The 13,228-nt window shown below is 37.8% G+C and overlaps 1 protein-coding gene across 1 annotated transcript in view; it reads right to left on the reverse strand.

The window, feature by feature from the left end:
* Positions 1–280: 280 nt before the first annotated feature.
* Positions 281–13,228, reverse strand: part of LOC149781405 (transmembrane protein 26-like) — a 39,412-nt gene continuing 26,464 nt past the window's right edge. The window contains exons 3-4 of the mRNA XM_089934746.1: positions 11,062–11,271; positions 281–885 (exon numbers count right to left, since the gene is read on the reverse strand). Coding sequence (XP_089790872.1) covers positions 331–885; positions 11,062–11,271 — 765 coding nt within the window. The 3' untranslated portion in view covers positions 281–330. The remainder of the gene's footprint in view (positions 886–11,061; positions 11,272–13,228) is intronic.

The following is a 13,228-nucleotide window of genomic DNA, read 5'->3' on the forward strand; positions in this document are numbered from 1 at the left end:
CACCTTAAATGTATAAAGCAAATCAGTCTAAAAGGTATCTCACTTTAAATGAATAAAACAAAGCAGTCTAAAGAGTATCAGACTTTAAAAGGATAAATCAAAACAGTCTAAAGAGTTTCTCGATTTCATCGGTGGGAATCAATACAAAACCTGCTCTTCAATGGCTTTAATCGTGGAATGGATGAAATAAATTAGGCGAAAAAATTATTTCCACTTGTAAATAACTTAAAAGAAGCCAAGGACAAAATATTTGGTTATGACATAGTTTATTTTCCACATATCTATAAACGTTATTTTCTGCCAGTCTTCCAAGTGCAGAAATTACATTGGTCACTCTACTTCCTCGAAATGGTATGCTCTACCCCATTTATGTTTTTCTTCCCTTAGCTGATAAACCCTGGGTACAGGATTTGTATTTTTCGTTGGGTAACGTGAAAGGAGAACTGACCTGCTTTCCAAACTGCTGGTACAGCTGTGGCTTGGGGAAGTAGGGACGGGTGGAATTTTTATTTTTGGTGAATCTGTTAATAGTTTTGTTTCCCGCAGTCTTCTTTGAACGAAAACTACGATAAGTCTGTACAAAAGTAACACTATGACTAATGTATTCTTACAGGTGAAAAACATGTTTGAGTAGCTTAAGACATAGTATCTGAATATCAAGAGCATGCGCAAAACCAGGAAAGGAAGATCCTGTAACAATATCGAAATGATTATTCCGAAAACATCCGTGCCACAACACCCGACTGACTGAACATCACTTCTCCGGGAAAGTAGTCCAGACTGATCTCTTCGAGCTCTCGCTGCCGTGAGAACGAGCGAAAATTGCATGAGACTTAGGGACCACAAGCCTAGAATGGCTATGCATAGAATCTTGTCGTACCGTACCTGTAAACGTAATATCAGTATTGTTACTAGTAAACCAGTTTATATAGTATTACTTGACATTGTAGCTCCTCCCATATATATATATATATATATATATATATATATATATATATATATATATATATATATATATATATATATATATATATATATATATATATTAGGAATACAAAATGATATAGCGAAAAACAATCCATTCAAGTGCACTGGATCCAGCAAGAGATCACGCGTGTCAGGGTTTCATTAAGATAAATGCAATAAACTGACAACAAACAGTGCGAAACTAGTATCTAACTAGCCTGAGCGTTTTCAACCAAATAGCAGGGGGAAAAACATCTTTGTAAAATGCATCCAATAATTTATTTCCCTGGAAAACAAGTCAAAATTTAAAAGAAATTAAAGTATTGTGAGTTAAATCCCAAAAAATCGTAAATGTTGTAGCATAAGTCCTAGTATTCCAAATAATTTCATGTGGTGTTCATAAGGAACTGCGATACTGATTGTGCTGATGTGCCAATAACATGGAATAGTGCTTATTTGCTAACACCTGGATGTATCACAATGTTATAATAAAAAAATGTCCTTTAATGATTTCAAAATAACTCCAAGATGGCAATTTAGTCCTGCAGTCAAAACAACACTTTGTAATTCTAATGAATAATTGAAATAAAAAAATAAAATCCTCTTAAATGAAACCTAACTATAACTGATTCCTCTAAAGAGTGATGTTTATATAATAATGAGTAATTCTGAAGTAAACAACAATTACATAAAAACTACGACATAGTAACAAAACATAACTTGGGTCTTTCCCCGTAATTTCGTAAACTTCCTTCTAGAACATTCTAAATAAATTCAGACCTTGAACTTGACCTATGTAAAAATATTTACCTCCAAAATGCTAATGATTAGCTATATCTGTTAAATGCTAAATCTGATCCAAAATCATCGAGAAGAATTAGCTATATAATATTTTGCTTACCACCCCATACCCAAAAGATGTCATTTGTCAGATATGCCACTACCCTTAAGTACTGGCAAAGGTCAACCAAAGAAAGGGCAACATCATAAGTTTGGAGAACGCACGATATATTAGTCTCCAGGACGCTGATTAGAGCTGGGGAAGGGAATCTACGGATGCGGATACTAAATGCGATTGCAGAAAACTAGATGCTCTATGGAGGGCCAAACATTGCTATCTTACAAGTAGTTGAAAATATCGACTTGGATGGAAATGCAACGATTCATTGCCTTCAAAATAGAAAGTCGCGCCTACGGACACCGACTGATACAGAAGAACTGGCATAGGCAACGAAAGAATCACTCTTCGAAGAACAGCCAGAGAAAGGTTGACATGTTTCTCTACGACTAGCAGCCTCTTTTTGATAAATCTGGTGCTTTTCTTGGAAGGACTGCAAAAGGTGAAACGCGGTTTTCGATGCCAAAAAAACTAGGGTCCGCAAAGGCTGGTTCCAATTCACCCCAGGCAAGAAATTATCAAGCATGCGAATGACATGTTGAGAAAGGGGATACTATCCCTATCTTCCTATCCATAGTCATCGCCAGTTATTTTAGTACAGAATAAAAGGATGGCACAACAAGGTTTTGCGTCGATTATCGTGCCTTCAACGAAGTGACCGCGAAAGATTCCTACTCTCCGTGGTCTGCAATGCGCCATGGACCTTCGAAAGATTGATAGATACAGTTCATACCGGGCTCCAATAGCAGGTATTTTTGGGGTACCTCGAGGACACAGTAATCTTTGGACGCACATTCAAAGAGAATGTAGATCATCTTGGATAGGTCTTTGGCAGTTAGATGAAAGCTTGTCTAAAGCTCAAGCCCAAGAAATGGCGTTCATTCGTAAAAGACGACAAGTACTTGGAGCATTTTGCGTCGAAAGAGGTCATTCGTGCAGATCCAGAGAAAATGTACTCCTGGTCGACTTTACAAATCTGATGTCGCAGACAGAATTTAGCAAGTTTCATAGGGCTATGTTCATACTATTGCCGATTCATAAAGAGGTTTACCGATATTGCAGATAGCCTACACCGCCTTCACTGAGGATTGTCAGTCTTCTCTCGACCAGTTGAAGAAACAATTAACGACCAACCCTATGTTACCAAAGCCATTCATTATTGAAAGCGCGAGCGACAGTGTACTTGTTGTAGTCATGTCGCAAGTACACAACGAATGTAAGGGGGCTGAAGCCTGTTCTGACCGATCGCTTATGAAAGCCAAAAGAAGATTTGCGTCACATGAAAGGAGCTTGGTGGTAGTATTTATGTGAAATGTTTCAAGCATTGCTGTAGTGACCAGGACAACCCGCAGATCCATGAGGTAGTAACTGTATTAAAAAGAAAACAGAAAGACAATTCGCAGAATAGATCGAAGTCCTGTCACAATATCATTTGAGATTTAGCATAGTCCGGAATTTTGCGTCGTAACGCTAACGTCCTTTCCGAAAGCCCTTGTAGGCTATGTGGTTTTCAAGTAGAGGAAATAAATGTAAGCAGCAATGATCCGGCGACGGATAAAGAACGGACGTTTGCAAATAATGTGCTAGTAACTGCGGTGCAGACGGCCTGTGGTAGCAACGAGTATGCCAAGGCTCAGAAATCTGACCAGGATATGACAACTGTAATAAGTTAAGTTAAAAGCAAGCAACGACCACTGTGGGAAGACACGTTGCAGGATATGGCGTGTTGGTCAGTAGCCTCTGGAGTCAGTGGGAACAGCTAAAGATAAAGAACGCCGTAATCTGTAGCAGATGATAGTCGCTCGATGGTGGAAAAGCTACAAAATAGGGTATTATTGAGTCGGACATCAGAAAGATTTGGGACTGTTTTGCCAGAGATGTGAAGTATGTGCAAAGCGAAAGTGACCAGTACTTGTGGCTGGCTACATCAGGGGTTCCGATGGAACGTATAGCAGCTGATATTTTAGGAACATCTCCGACGATCGAAAACGTTTGTTATTATTGTGATCGCTGACTACTTTAATAAATGGACTGCTACATTCTCAATGCCTTGCCGGGAAGCTAAAGTTGCCACAAAACTAATAGTAGAGGAAACCGTCTAACGTTTTAGTGTGCCAAGTAAGTGTCACATGGATCAAAACTGATTGTTTGTGACTTATTGCATTCGTGAAATGTGTCGACCCTTGGAATTGAGAATACACTGGTCAGTACGTACAATGCGCAGCTCGACAGCGTGGCGGAAAGAATGAACCAAACGATAGATAGCTGCAATCTGCTTTCGTCGAAGAACGACAAAGAGATTGGGAGGAGCAGCTCCCGTACCTAGCCATAGCATACCGCTCATCAGTGAATGAAAGTGCAGGTTTTACTCCCAGTTTCATGATTGTGGGACGTGAGGCTGATTGGCCATCAGACATTGTATTTGAAAGACCACCCAATCAACATTACAATAGTTCGCATTAAAAAATTTACAATCGTTTCGCATGAGAAAACTTACATTCCAACATGCGGCGACAGAAGTGCTATTATGTTCATATGGGAACGATTGCAAACACGCGATCATGTCTTGTCGTTTTCACCAAAGAGAAGAAGGGTGAAAATTCACTGAAATTACAGACATGGCGATACAAAGTTCTTGAGAGCAATTTTTTATTTTTTATTTTTTTTTTATTAACCCCGTAATAGGTTGACCAATGGGTCGGGGAACCATCCCAGAGTCATCTTACAATCAAACATTTCTGGTTATCAGATAATCTAGGGATAATAAATATAACACTGGACAACAAATTTTTACAAAAGTCATGTTACTGAAATAAAATTAGTCAATTCTTATCAATTTTTATGTGCTGAACACGAATATGACAGTCAAATTGCAAAATTGGCTCTAGTTTTTTTGTAATCTGCAAGAAATTAATGTTTACATAACGAAATGCATTCCAATAGTAAAAGGTCAACTGTAATAGCCTACCTATAAAAAATCAAGTCATTGACTACATCTTAGATTTCTTCGCCTGTCTCTTGTACAGCTGTTCGGGATCATCTCTGAGGAGTGTCCAGCAGTAGTCAGCCAGCATTGTAGTGGACCATTTTCCCTGGTATCTTTGTTCCATTGTTGCGATATCTTGATGAAAACGTTCGCCGTGTTCATCACTAACAATACCACAGTTGCTAGGAAAGAAATCCAAATGGGAATGAAGGAAGTGAATCTTTAGAGACATATTGCAGCCAAGTTTCTTATACTTCATCAACATGTCTTCTACTAGTTCCTTATAGTTTTCTGCCCTAACATTTCCGAGGAAGTTTGTAGAAACTAGGCGAAAAGCATTCCATGCTTGTTTCGCGTCACCTTCCAGCAAGTTGTTGAACCGGTCATCTTTGAAAAGCTCTCGAATCTGAGGACCCACAAAAACTCCCTCTTTAATCTTTGCTTCGCTGAGTCGAGGGAATTTTTCATGCAGGTATCGGAATGCTGGCAAAGTCCGGTCAATGGCTTTCACGAAGTTCTTCATCAAACCTAGTTTGATGTGAAGGGGTGGTAGCAAGATTTTCTGAGCCTCAACCAGAGCTGGGTGTTGGATATTCTTCTCTCCAATGGCTACATTCTGCCTGTGAGTCCATTCCTTCCTCATGTAGTGCATTTCCCTTGCTCGGCTATCCCACTCGCATAAGAAACACATGTATTTTGTATATCCTTGCTGCAGTCCCATTAAAAGGGCAACTACCTTCAAATCACCACAGAGGTGCCAGCTGTACTTGTTATACTCAATGGAATTCAGTAGCTGCCTTAAGTTATCGTATGTCTCTTTCATGTGGACAGCATACGCTACTGGAATAGATGGAAGAATGTTTCCATTGTGCAAAAGCACAGCCTTGAGACTCAGTTTCGAAGAGTCCACAAATAGTCTCCATTCTTGTGGGTCATGAGTGATTTTTAAAGCATTCATGAGGCCCTCAATATCGGAACAGAATATCAGATTACTTTCCTTTCTGAAGAAAGGCTCCAATTGCTGGTGGCGCTTTCGATATGCAGTAATTGTGACATCTTCTTCTAGAAGATTCCATTGTTGGAGTCTTGATCCTAGCAATTCTGCCTTGTTCTTTGATAAGTCCAAATCACGAATCAGGTCATTTAGTTCTTCCTGTGTTATTCTGTGTGGGGTTGATGATGCACCACAGTGAAAATCTGGATCACTGCATGCTGATGGACCAGGAGAAGAACAGGTCGACTCACCTTTGTCTTCGTCAGATGAATCAAGAGAATATTCTGCTGGAGGTTCTGGAATAGGAAGTCCCTCACCATGTGGAACTGGTCTCAATGCAGACGGAATGTTTGGGTAGACTATTCTCGACTTCTTTCGCTTCGTTATTCCGCCGGAAAGAGGAGGAACCAAGCAGAAGTAACAGTCATTTAGGTGGTTGCTTGGCTCTCTCCACACCATTGGGACTGCAAACGGCATTGATGACCTTTTGCAATTCAACCACTGTGAAAGCTGTGTTGTACATGTAGCACAGCATATATGCGGAGCCCAAGGCTTGTCTTGGTCACCAACCTTGCATCCGAAGTAAAGATGATATGCCTTCTTCACTTGAGAATTGATACTTTTCTTCTGGTTGGCAAATGTCACTTCCCCACAAATATAGCAAAAATTGTCCGCGGTATTAACACACTTTCGAGGCATTACTGTTCTTTATTGTACGTAAATGGATAAAATAATAAGTTTTATGTAACAGTAGCTTGAACTGTCTCGCACAACGTCTAAAATATTTTAAATGCTGAACCTATCTGATTGGGCTTTATATAGTACACTGCTTACGTCAGCTTCAGCAGCCGCCTGGCATTAGTATAATAGGCCTACACATGTATAGTACACTGCTGACGTCAACTTACTTCAGCAGCCGCATGGCATTAGTATTGCATTGCATCAGAAAATGATGCAATCAACTGTGGATGATGTGAGCATGATGGTATTATGCAATGTTACATCATTATTCCGGATGTTGCTGCAGTCCTACTGGAGAAATTTACACAGTGAAACATAGAAAATGAAGTATATGAATATCTTCAAAACGAGAGCCAATACAAATTTTTCACGGTTATATTCGTGTTCGGCACACCAAAATACTACAGATTAGGGCCTTTTCAAGTCAGTAATGATTTCACTGTTGACCAGTGTAATCTACAGAGAAAGTAAAAAAGAAAACACACACACACACGCATATACACATGCATATGGCACACAATCTAGGTGACATGGCCTTTGTGATATTACAATATTTTGTTCCTGTTTACCATCAAGTCAGAGACAAGTTAAATGTTCATTGTTGAGGTCCATGTTTGAAGAAATTGGTGCTCTTTTTTATCTACCTTAGCAGTGTATTTTTCAATGTTCTTATGCATTGCAACTATTTGCTTAAAAGCAAAAATAGAAGGATTTTTCATATTGAATCTGCAAGTATAAATATAATATTTTGCCAAAATAAGCAGAAAATTACCCAAACTGTCCAGTTGTTCACTTCCTAAAAATGTTTCTTTTTTGGACAGATGTACAATATTTGGGCAAAAAGGTGCAAAAACTTCAATAAAACGGTACCAAAACTGTGAAGTAATACTGCAGTCATAAAAGAGATGCTCAATACTTTCAGTTTCACTCTTACAGAAAGTACATTTATTGTCATCAAATATGTTAATTCTTTTAAGAAAATAATTAGTAGCGATTATTCTATGGATTAATTTAAAGTTAAAAGAGATCAACTTGGTATCCTTGGTACAGCATTTTGCCCGGCTATATATATCAGACCACTCCTCACTACTTATATTTTTATTAAATACTTGCATCCAAGTTTCTTGCTTCGCAGTGTGTTGCCTTTTAGTTTCCTGTAAAAGATCTTTGTAAACAAACTTGAGTGAATCTTGTTTTCGTAAGTTCGTTATTTTATCTTCCTGCTTATCAAAATTATTATGTACTAGGTGGTTTTTTATGGCATCTTTCCATGCTTTAGGAATTCTGGATATTAAGGAGAAGTATTTCAAGAAATCATCGCTTCCAGTTTTTTGTTTTATTATCTCAAAAGGTATTAAATTACCGTGATCATCTACTAGATCGTTCAGAATTTCAAAACCAGCTTCTGTCCAGGATTTGTATTGATAAATCATTTTAGGGGGGACAAAATTTAAAATACTCATGGATAGATACTCGTTAGGACTTTGCGGTTCTTCTTTCCATTTAGATACTGCCAAAATTACATCTCTCCAAAAACTGTTTTTAATGAAGTTACTAAATTCTTCTAATTTCCTTGAGAGCAATTTTTTAGGGATACATGCAGTTGACATGGGAAGCCTCTCGTAGTGCACATGGATCGCTTGAAAAGGGGATTGGATTCTAAGAAGTCTGAAAATATTGCTAAAAATCAATGGAACGACGACCTCGATGAGACCAATCATGTTGCCCCTTACCTCGTCGACACAGTGACGGGAATTCTCGTAGGGGGTACAAGCGATAGTGGGAAGTCAAGAACAGTTGGTGATGAGCGACCTCGGAGATAGAGAACGCTATGTTGACCTTTTGTTATCCAGAATAGCGAAAAAATGCGTCTGGAACACTCTTATGTGTAGATAGAATAGCTGGATGCAGTCGATTAAAAATGTTCAGCGCAGCCTCCAATCAGATACAGACCTACAATGACATACTAATCATTATCATTATTTCAAATGACAAACACTATAATACAGCGTATCATGCTACTTACATTCCTTCTCATTTCGTGTATGGCCAGAACTAAGATCATTCCCAGAAAGACGACGATTTGTCCATTTGCAAGAAAAGGTTTCGAGGGAAGGCAGCTCTGTTCGAGCCTTTAAGGCGTCGACATTCAGCGAAGAAATATTCATGCTAAGAATGTGCACGGTTCGCTCCATGGACATGATGAAACACTCGTGATATATCGCCCTACAGAGAACGCGACAGAGAGAGGAGCCAACAATATAGTAATAAATAGTCGAGAGAGTCAGAGTCGACCCCAATTACTTGACCGTTTGAGTTGTCAAAGTCGAGATCTGGTACATTTTAGTCGTGGGATGCAGCGACACTTGAGGAATCGCCGGTTCCTGTCTTCGCCATCCTAGCAGATATTTTGTCAGTTAGAACAACCAAACGTGGATCATTTGGCGCTGATGAAACAGAAACGATTTGTGTCGGTAGCCTGGCAGACAGTAGCGTCAACACAAGTCATATTACGGAGCGAAACCGATGACAAGGAAGTGATTCATGCGGACGGTACTAAGTATTGAATTCAACGGACCCTGAAAGTGGAAGAAGAGTAAGAGCCATTGCCAGTGTAACCGTGCTTTCAAGAGTGTCCTTGAAGGTGGCACGATGACTGGAATGAATTATTGTGAAATAACGACTGTCATTCGAACTGAACATTAATTCATTTGTAATTATTTGATATTGTCTTTTGCTTTAATTTCACCGTGTTTTCTGTGATTGATATTGGGTTGATTACGCGTATTTGTACGTGCGTGGAAACTCATAGTTGTGGAGGCGTTGGTTGTGAAATGAAAAAACATATGAACAGTAATTTTCGTTTCGATGAAGTTTAAGTTTTGATTTTAAATTGTAGCTTGGTTTGTAGCGCCATCTAGCGTCTTAAGTTTTTGATAACACGATGAAGCACGTTGGGTATATATATACGAGCCAGCTATAGCTGCAATAGTGGTGTGGTATGATGATATGTGATGGGAAGACAACCCTTTCCAGTGAAGCAACCGGAGAAAGCAGATTTCCATAGCTTGCTGAACAGGAAAAGGACAGATCAGAAAATCTTAAATGGGATTGGGAGTAGGTCTTTTGTCGACCCGAGTAAAGGAGTTACAAGGATCGTTCAAAATGCACGAAAATCTTGCTATTCCATCCTTGTAAGAATACAGATAGTAAGTGAAGATCTCAATTATCTTATTATAACGCCCTCCATTCGTCTCTCTGTCGATGTTGAGGGAGTGATGACCCGCGACCACGACTCAGTCCATGTCGCAGGCTACAACCTTGTCGCTGACCCAGAAAATAACCCAGTCGACGACTCAGACTGCGATCTAGAGGGCGACACAGTTGACGACTCTTACGATTGAGAAAGCGACACAGTGGACAACTCAAACTGCGATCCAGAAGACCATCTAGGTGGGGACCAGGTGGCGAGAATACGACAACAACATGATGATATCCCGCTGGTAAAGACTTATGTCATACTCTGGAGCGCAAGACCTCAGACAGATTCAGCAGAGGAGCACTCCAATATAAGGACCTATCCTAAAGAACCTGAACAAGCGATACTATACCATTGTAGGTGAGTGACTTCAAGATATGTTAAATTAAGGCTTGACTCAGTAATTTGTCCTTATGATGTATTCATTCAAACTTTTGACCAAATTCATATAAAATGCGTAACAAAGAAGTCATTATGCACGTTCTTTCCTTAAAACCTTATACTACATGATGTTAAGAAATCAACCCTTGAGCACCATTGTCGATCTATGTCCATTCATATTTATTAGTATAGAAAAGTTCCACGTGATTAAGTGTAAACTTTTAATGCATTTCTGCAGAAAAACTTTTGAATGAAACGGAGCTTATAATGTTTTTGAATATGTTAATACGGTGAACAATATCTCGAAGTCTAACATTGTTTCCTGGAGGTTCAACAAACAAAGCAATCTAGCTACCATATCCTAAACAATAACATTTAAGAGGAAACTCGACAACTGTAAACTACATATTTATATATAGTAATTGGACTCAGTATGTGCCATTGATAAAATTGAGCAGGAAAAAGATGGTTCCAAACTACATATTTACATATTGTATTTGAATAAAATTAGCGGTATTTAAATTAAGAGCGCTAGTAGAAGAACCAAAGATAATAAAATCCTGCAAGTCGCATATCTAAATTTATTTTGGTTTCAATTACAGGTTGCTAAAATGTAAACATTGAATTTGTTCCCAAAAAAATGGGTGAGGGGCCACTTGTAATTATATAATTCATCCAAGATGATTCGCGATTAAGTCTGTTAGTCGGTGGACTTGAATTTCTAATAAACAGTGGTTGCTTAACTTCTTATGATAGATAGGTGAGTCGGTATTATTAATAATTATTTACTAATTTCATATCACAGTGGAGATTTTTAAAATATAAACTGGCCTAACCTGTACTTCTTTGAAAGCTTCAAAGAACTCGACAATATCCGCCGCAGTTCCGATGTAGACAAGAAGGAGTTGAGACAACTGGTCATGGGTCAGCTTGCCCTTCGGGAGTAGCCAGCGTCCTAAAATCAGGATCAGTAAGAGAATCTGCTCCAGGGTGCGGATCCACTGGTCTGACGTCATCTCTATCGGGATCCTGATCTCAAATTTGACCTTAAATTGGTGCCAAAAACTTTTGATTTTCGTTGAGTTACATTTGTTTACTTTAAGTGCTGACATACTGATAAAATAAATATAAAATATTTACTTTCATAGCATTGTTTTGATCTCAATAAAACAGAACAAGAAATCAAACATATGCCAAAACTACAAAAAAGATGTTATTAAAACAGTTTTTGAAGTTCCAGAACTCTAGCTGTATTCAAAACTATATAATAATGCTTATATTATTTTTTATATACAAGCTCTGGACTTTAGCTCTGGTTGCATGCTTAAAAGATTTCGAAAACACTGAGTCAGGATAAGTACTGATATACATGGACGAGTAAATATTGAGAAGTATTCTAGATTTATTTGGTTCGTTGGAGACCTTTATTGAGACACTTCTTAGAAAATCAGCATCTTTTAAAATAAAATCTGAGATCATCGTTGTCTACGCTGGCTAAGTAAATCAGAAACCTTTGTGCTGTAACGTTGTCTGTTAAAGAGTGATTTATACGACGTCGAATCATTCATACAAAAATGATAGAAAATTGATCATTCGATGACAGAATCTTAAAAAACATTAATGTATAATTTTGACCCAATCACAGGTTGTTGTTGTTGTAGGGTTTAACGCGATTTTTCAGCACAAGCCTGGCTTATACTTGGCGGCAAGTACAATTGGCTTCTGGCAAGCTTTCTCACGTAGCAACGTTAGCCGAGCCTGAGACTCGAACCCACTCAGAGACAGATGGCAGTGATCCGGAACGGTGAGCGCTTTAGACCACTCGGCCACTCGGGGCCCCCAGTTATATATTTTTAAGTGTTTTAATTCTTATAAGTTTTCAACATGCACAGATCTAAAGAAAACAAGGAAACTATCTGTAATCATTGTAAGATAAATCATTTAAAAAAATTGAGTGTAGCAAAAAGTAAAATGACTGCGAAATATATCTATAATAATAATAATAATAGTAATAGTAATAATTTTAAACATTGCAAAATATCCCATTGCGCCGAAAAACCACAGCCTTGGTGAAATATATGCCTTATACCTTGTTGAAAGAATTCTTATTGTTCCATTTACAGACAATTTGTTAGAGTTGTTTTTCAAAGTTTGTTTCATTTCTTTTGCATATTGCATATTTTTTTTATTTTTTTTGACATCTCCTTTGTTAGATTTGTGGTAATAATAATAATAATAAACTTGTTGCTATGATGGTCTGTTCCTAATTTAGTCCAAATTGACATGTTATGTGAATTTTAATAAAATGTTGATATTTTTGTCTTTAATACTAGCTAATGATACTAAAACTAAACAGCAACTAATGCCAACATTTAAAAGAAAAAAAAAACTTGCCTGTAAATTGTAATAAATATTGGTCATAAGGAAGTTTGAAAATTCCAGGATTATAATATATAATGACCAATCTGCACTATTTATACAGGTTTGAAAGATATAACACCACTATACTCTGTAAATAGTTGGCCAGAACAGGTAAAGCCGCTATGAGAAATGTTTTAAAATGTTTTCATATTTTAGCAAAAACGAACGTATTTAGGTGTCAATTTTATAGTCAAGTGAATTTCTTGTTATCTGAATGATTTTCCTTCAGCTTTCTCAATTTAATTCACGGTGTCAATGATGAGGTTGGAAATTCACGGATTATTGATTCTTCCTATAAATTTTGTTTAAGAAAACCCCATTTTGATCTTTCAGGTTTGTTTTAGAAAAACCCATTTCAACCAGGCAAATAATTTCGGTTTGTTATGAATGTATATAATATGAATGTAATATAAGAAAAAAACTTACGAAGACAAGGAGAACTAAATCAGGATGGAAACAACAGTTATCCGTCAATACAGCATGGATAATTCTATAAACTGTTTAAAGCCCAGTAAAACGATCGGTAGTTAGCATGCAGGTTCATATCATTGTCACTAGATTTCACATTATCTCGAAGTGGAA

This window comes from Sinohyriopsis cumingii, chromosome 15 (genome assembly GCF_028554795.1).
Source record: "Sinohyriopsis cumingii isolate HCF-2022 chromosome 15, ASM2855479v2, whole genome shotgun sequence".
NCBI classification, from domain to species: Eukaryota; Metazoa; Mollusca; class Bivalvia; order Unionida; family Unionidae; genus Sinohyriopsis; species Sinohyriopsis cumingii.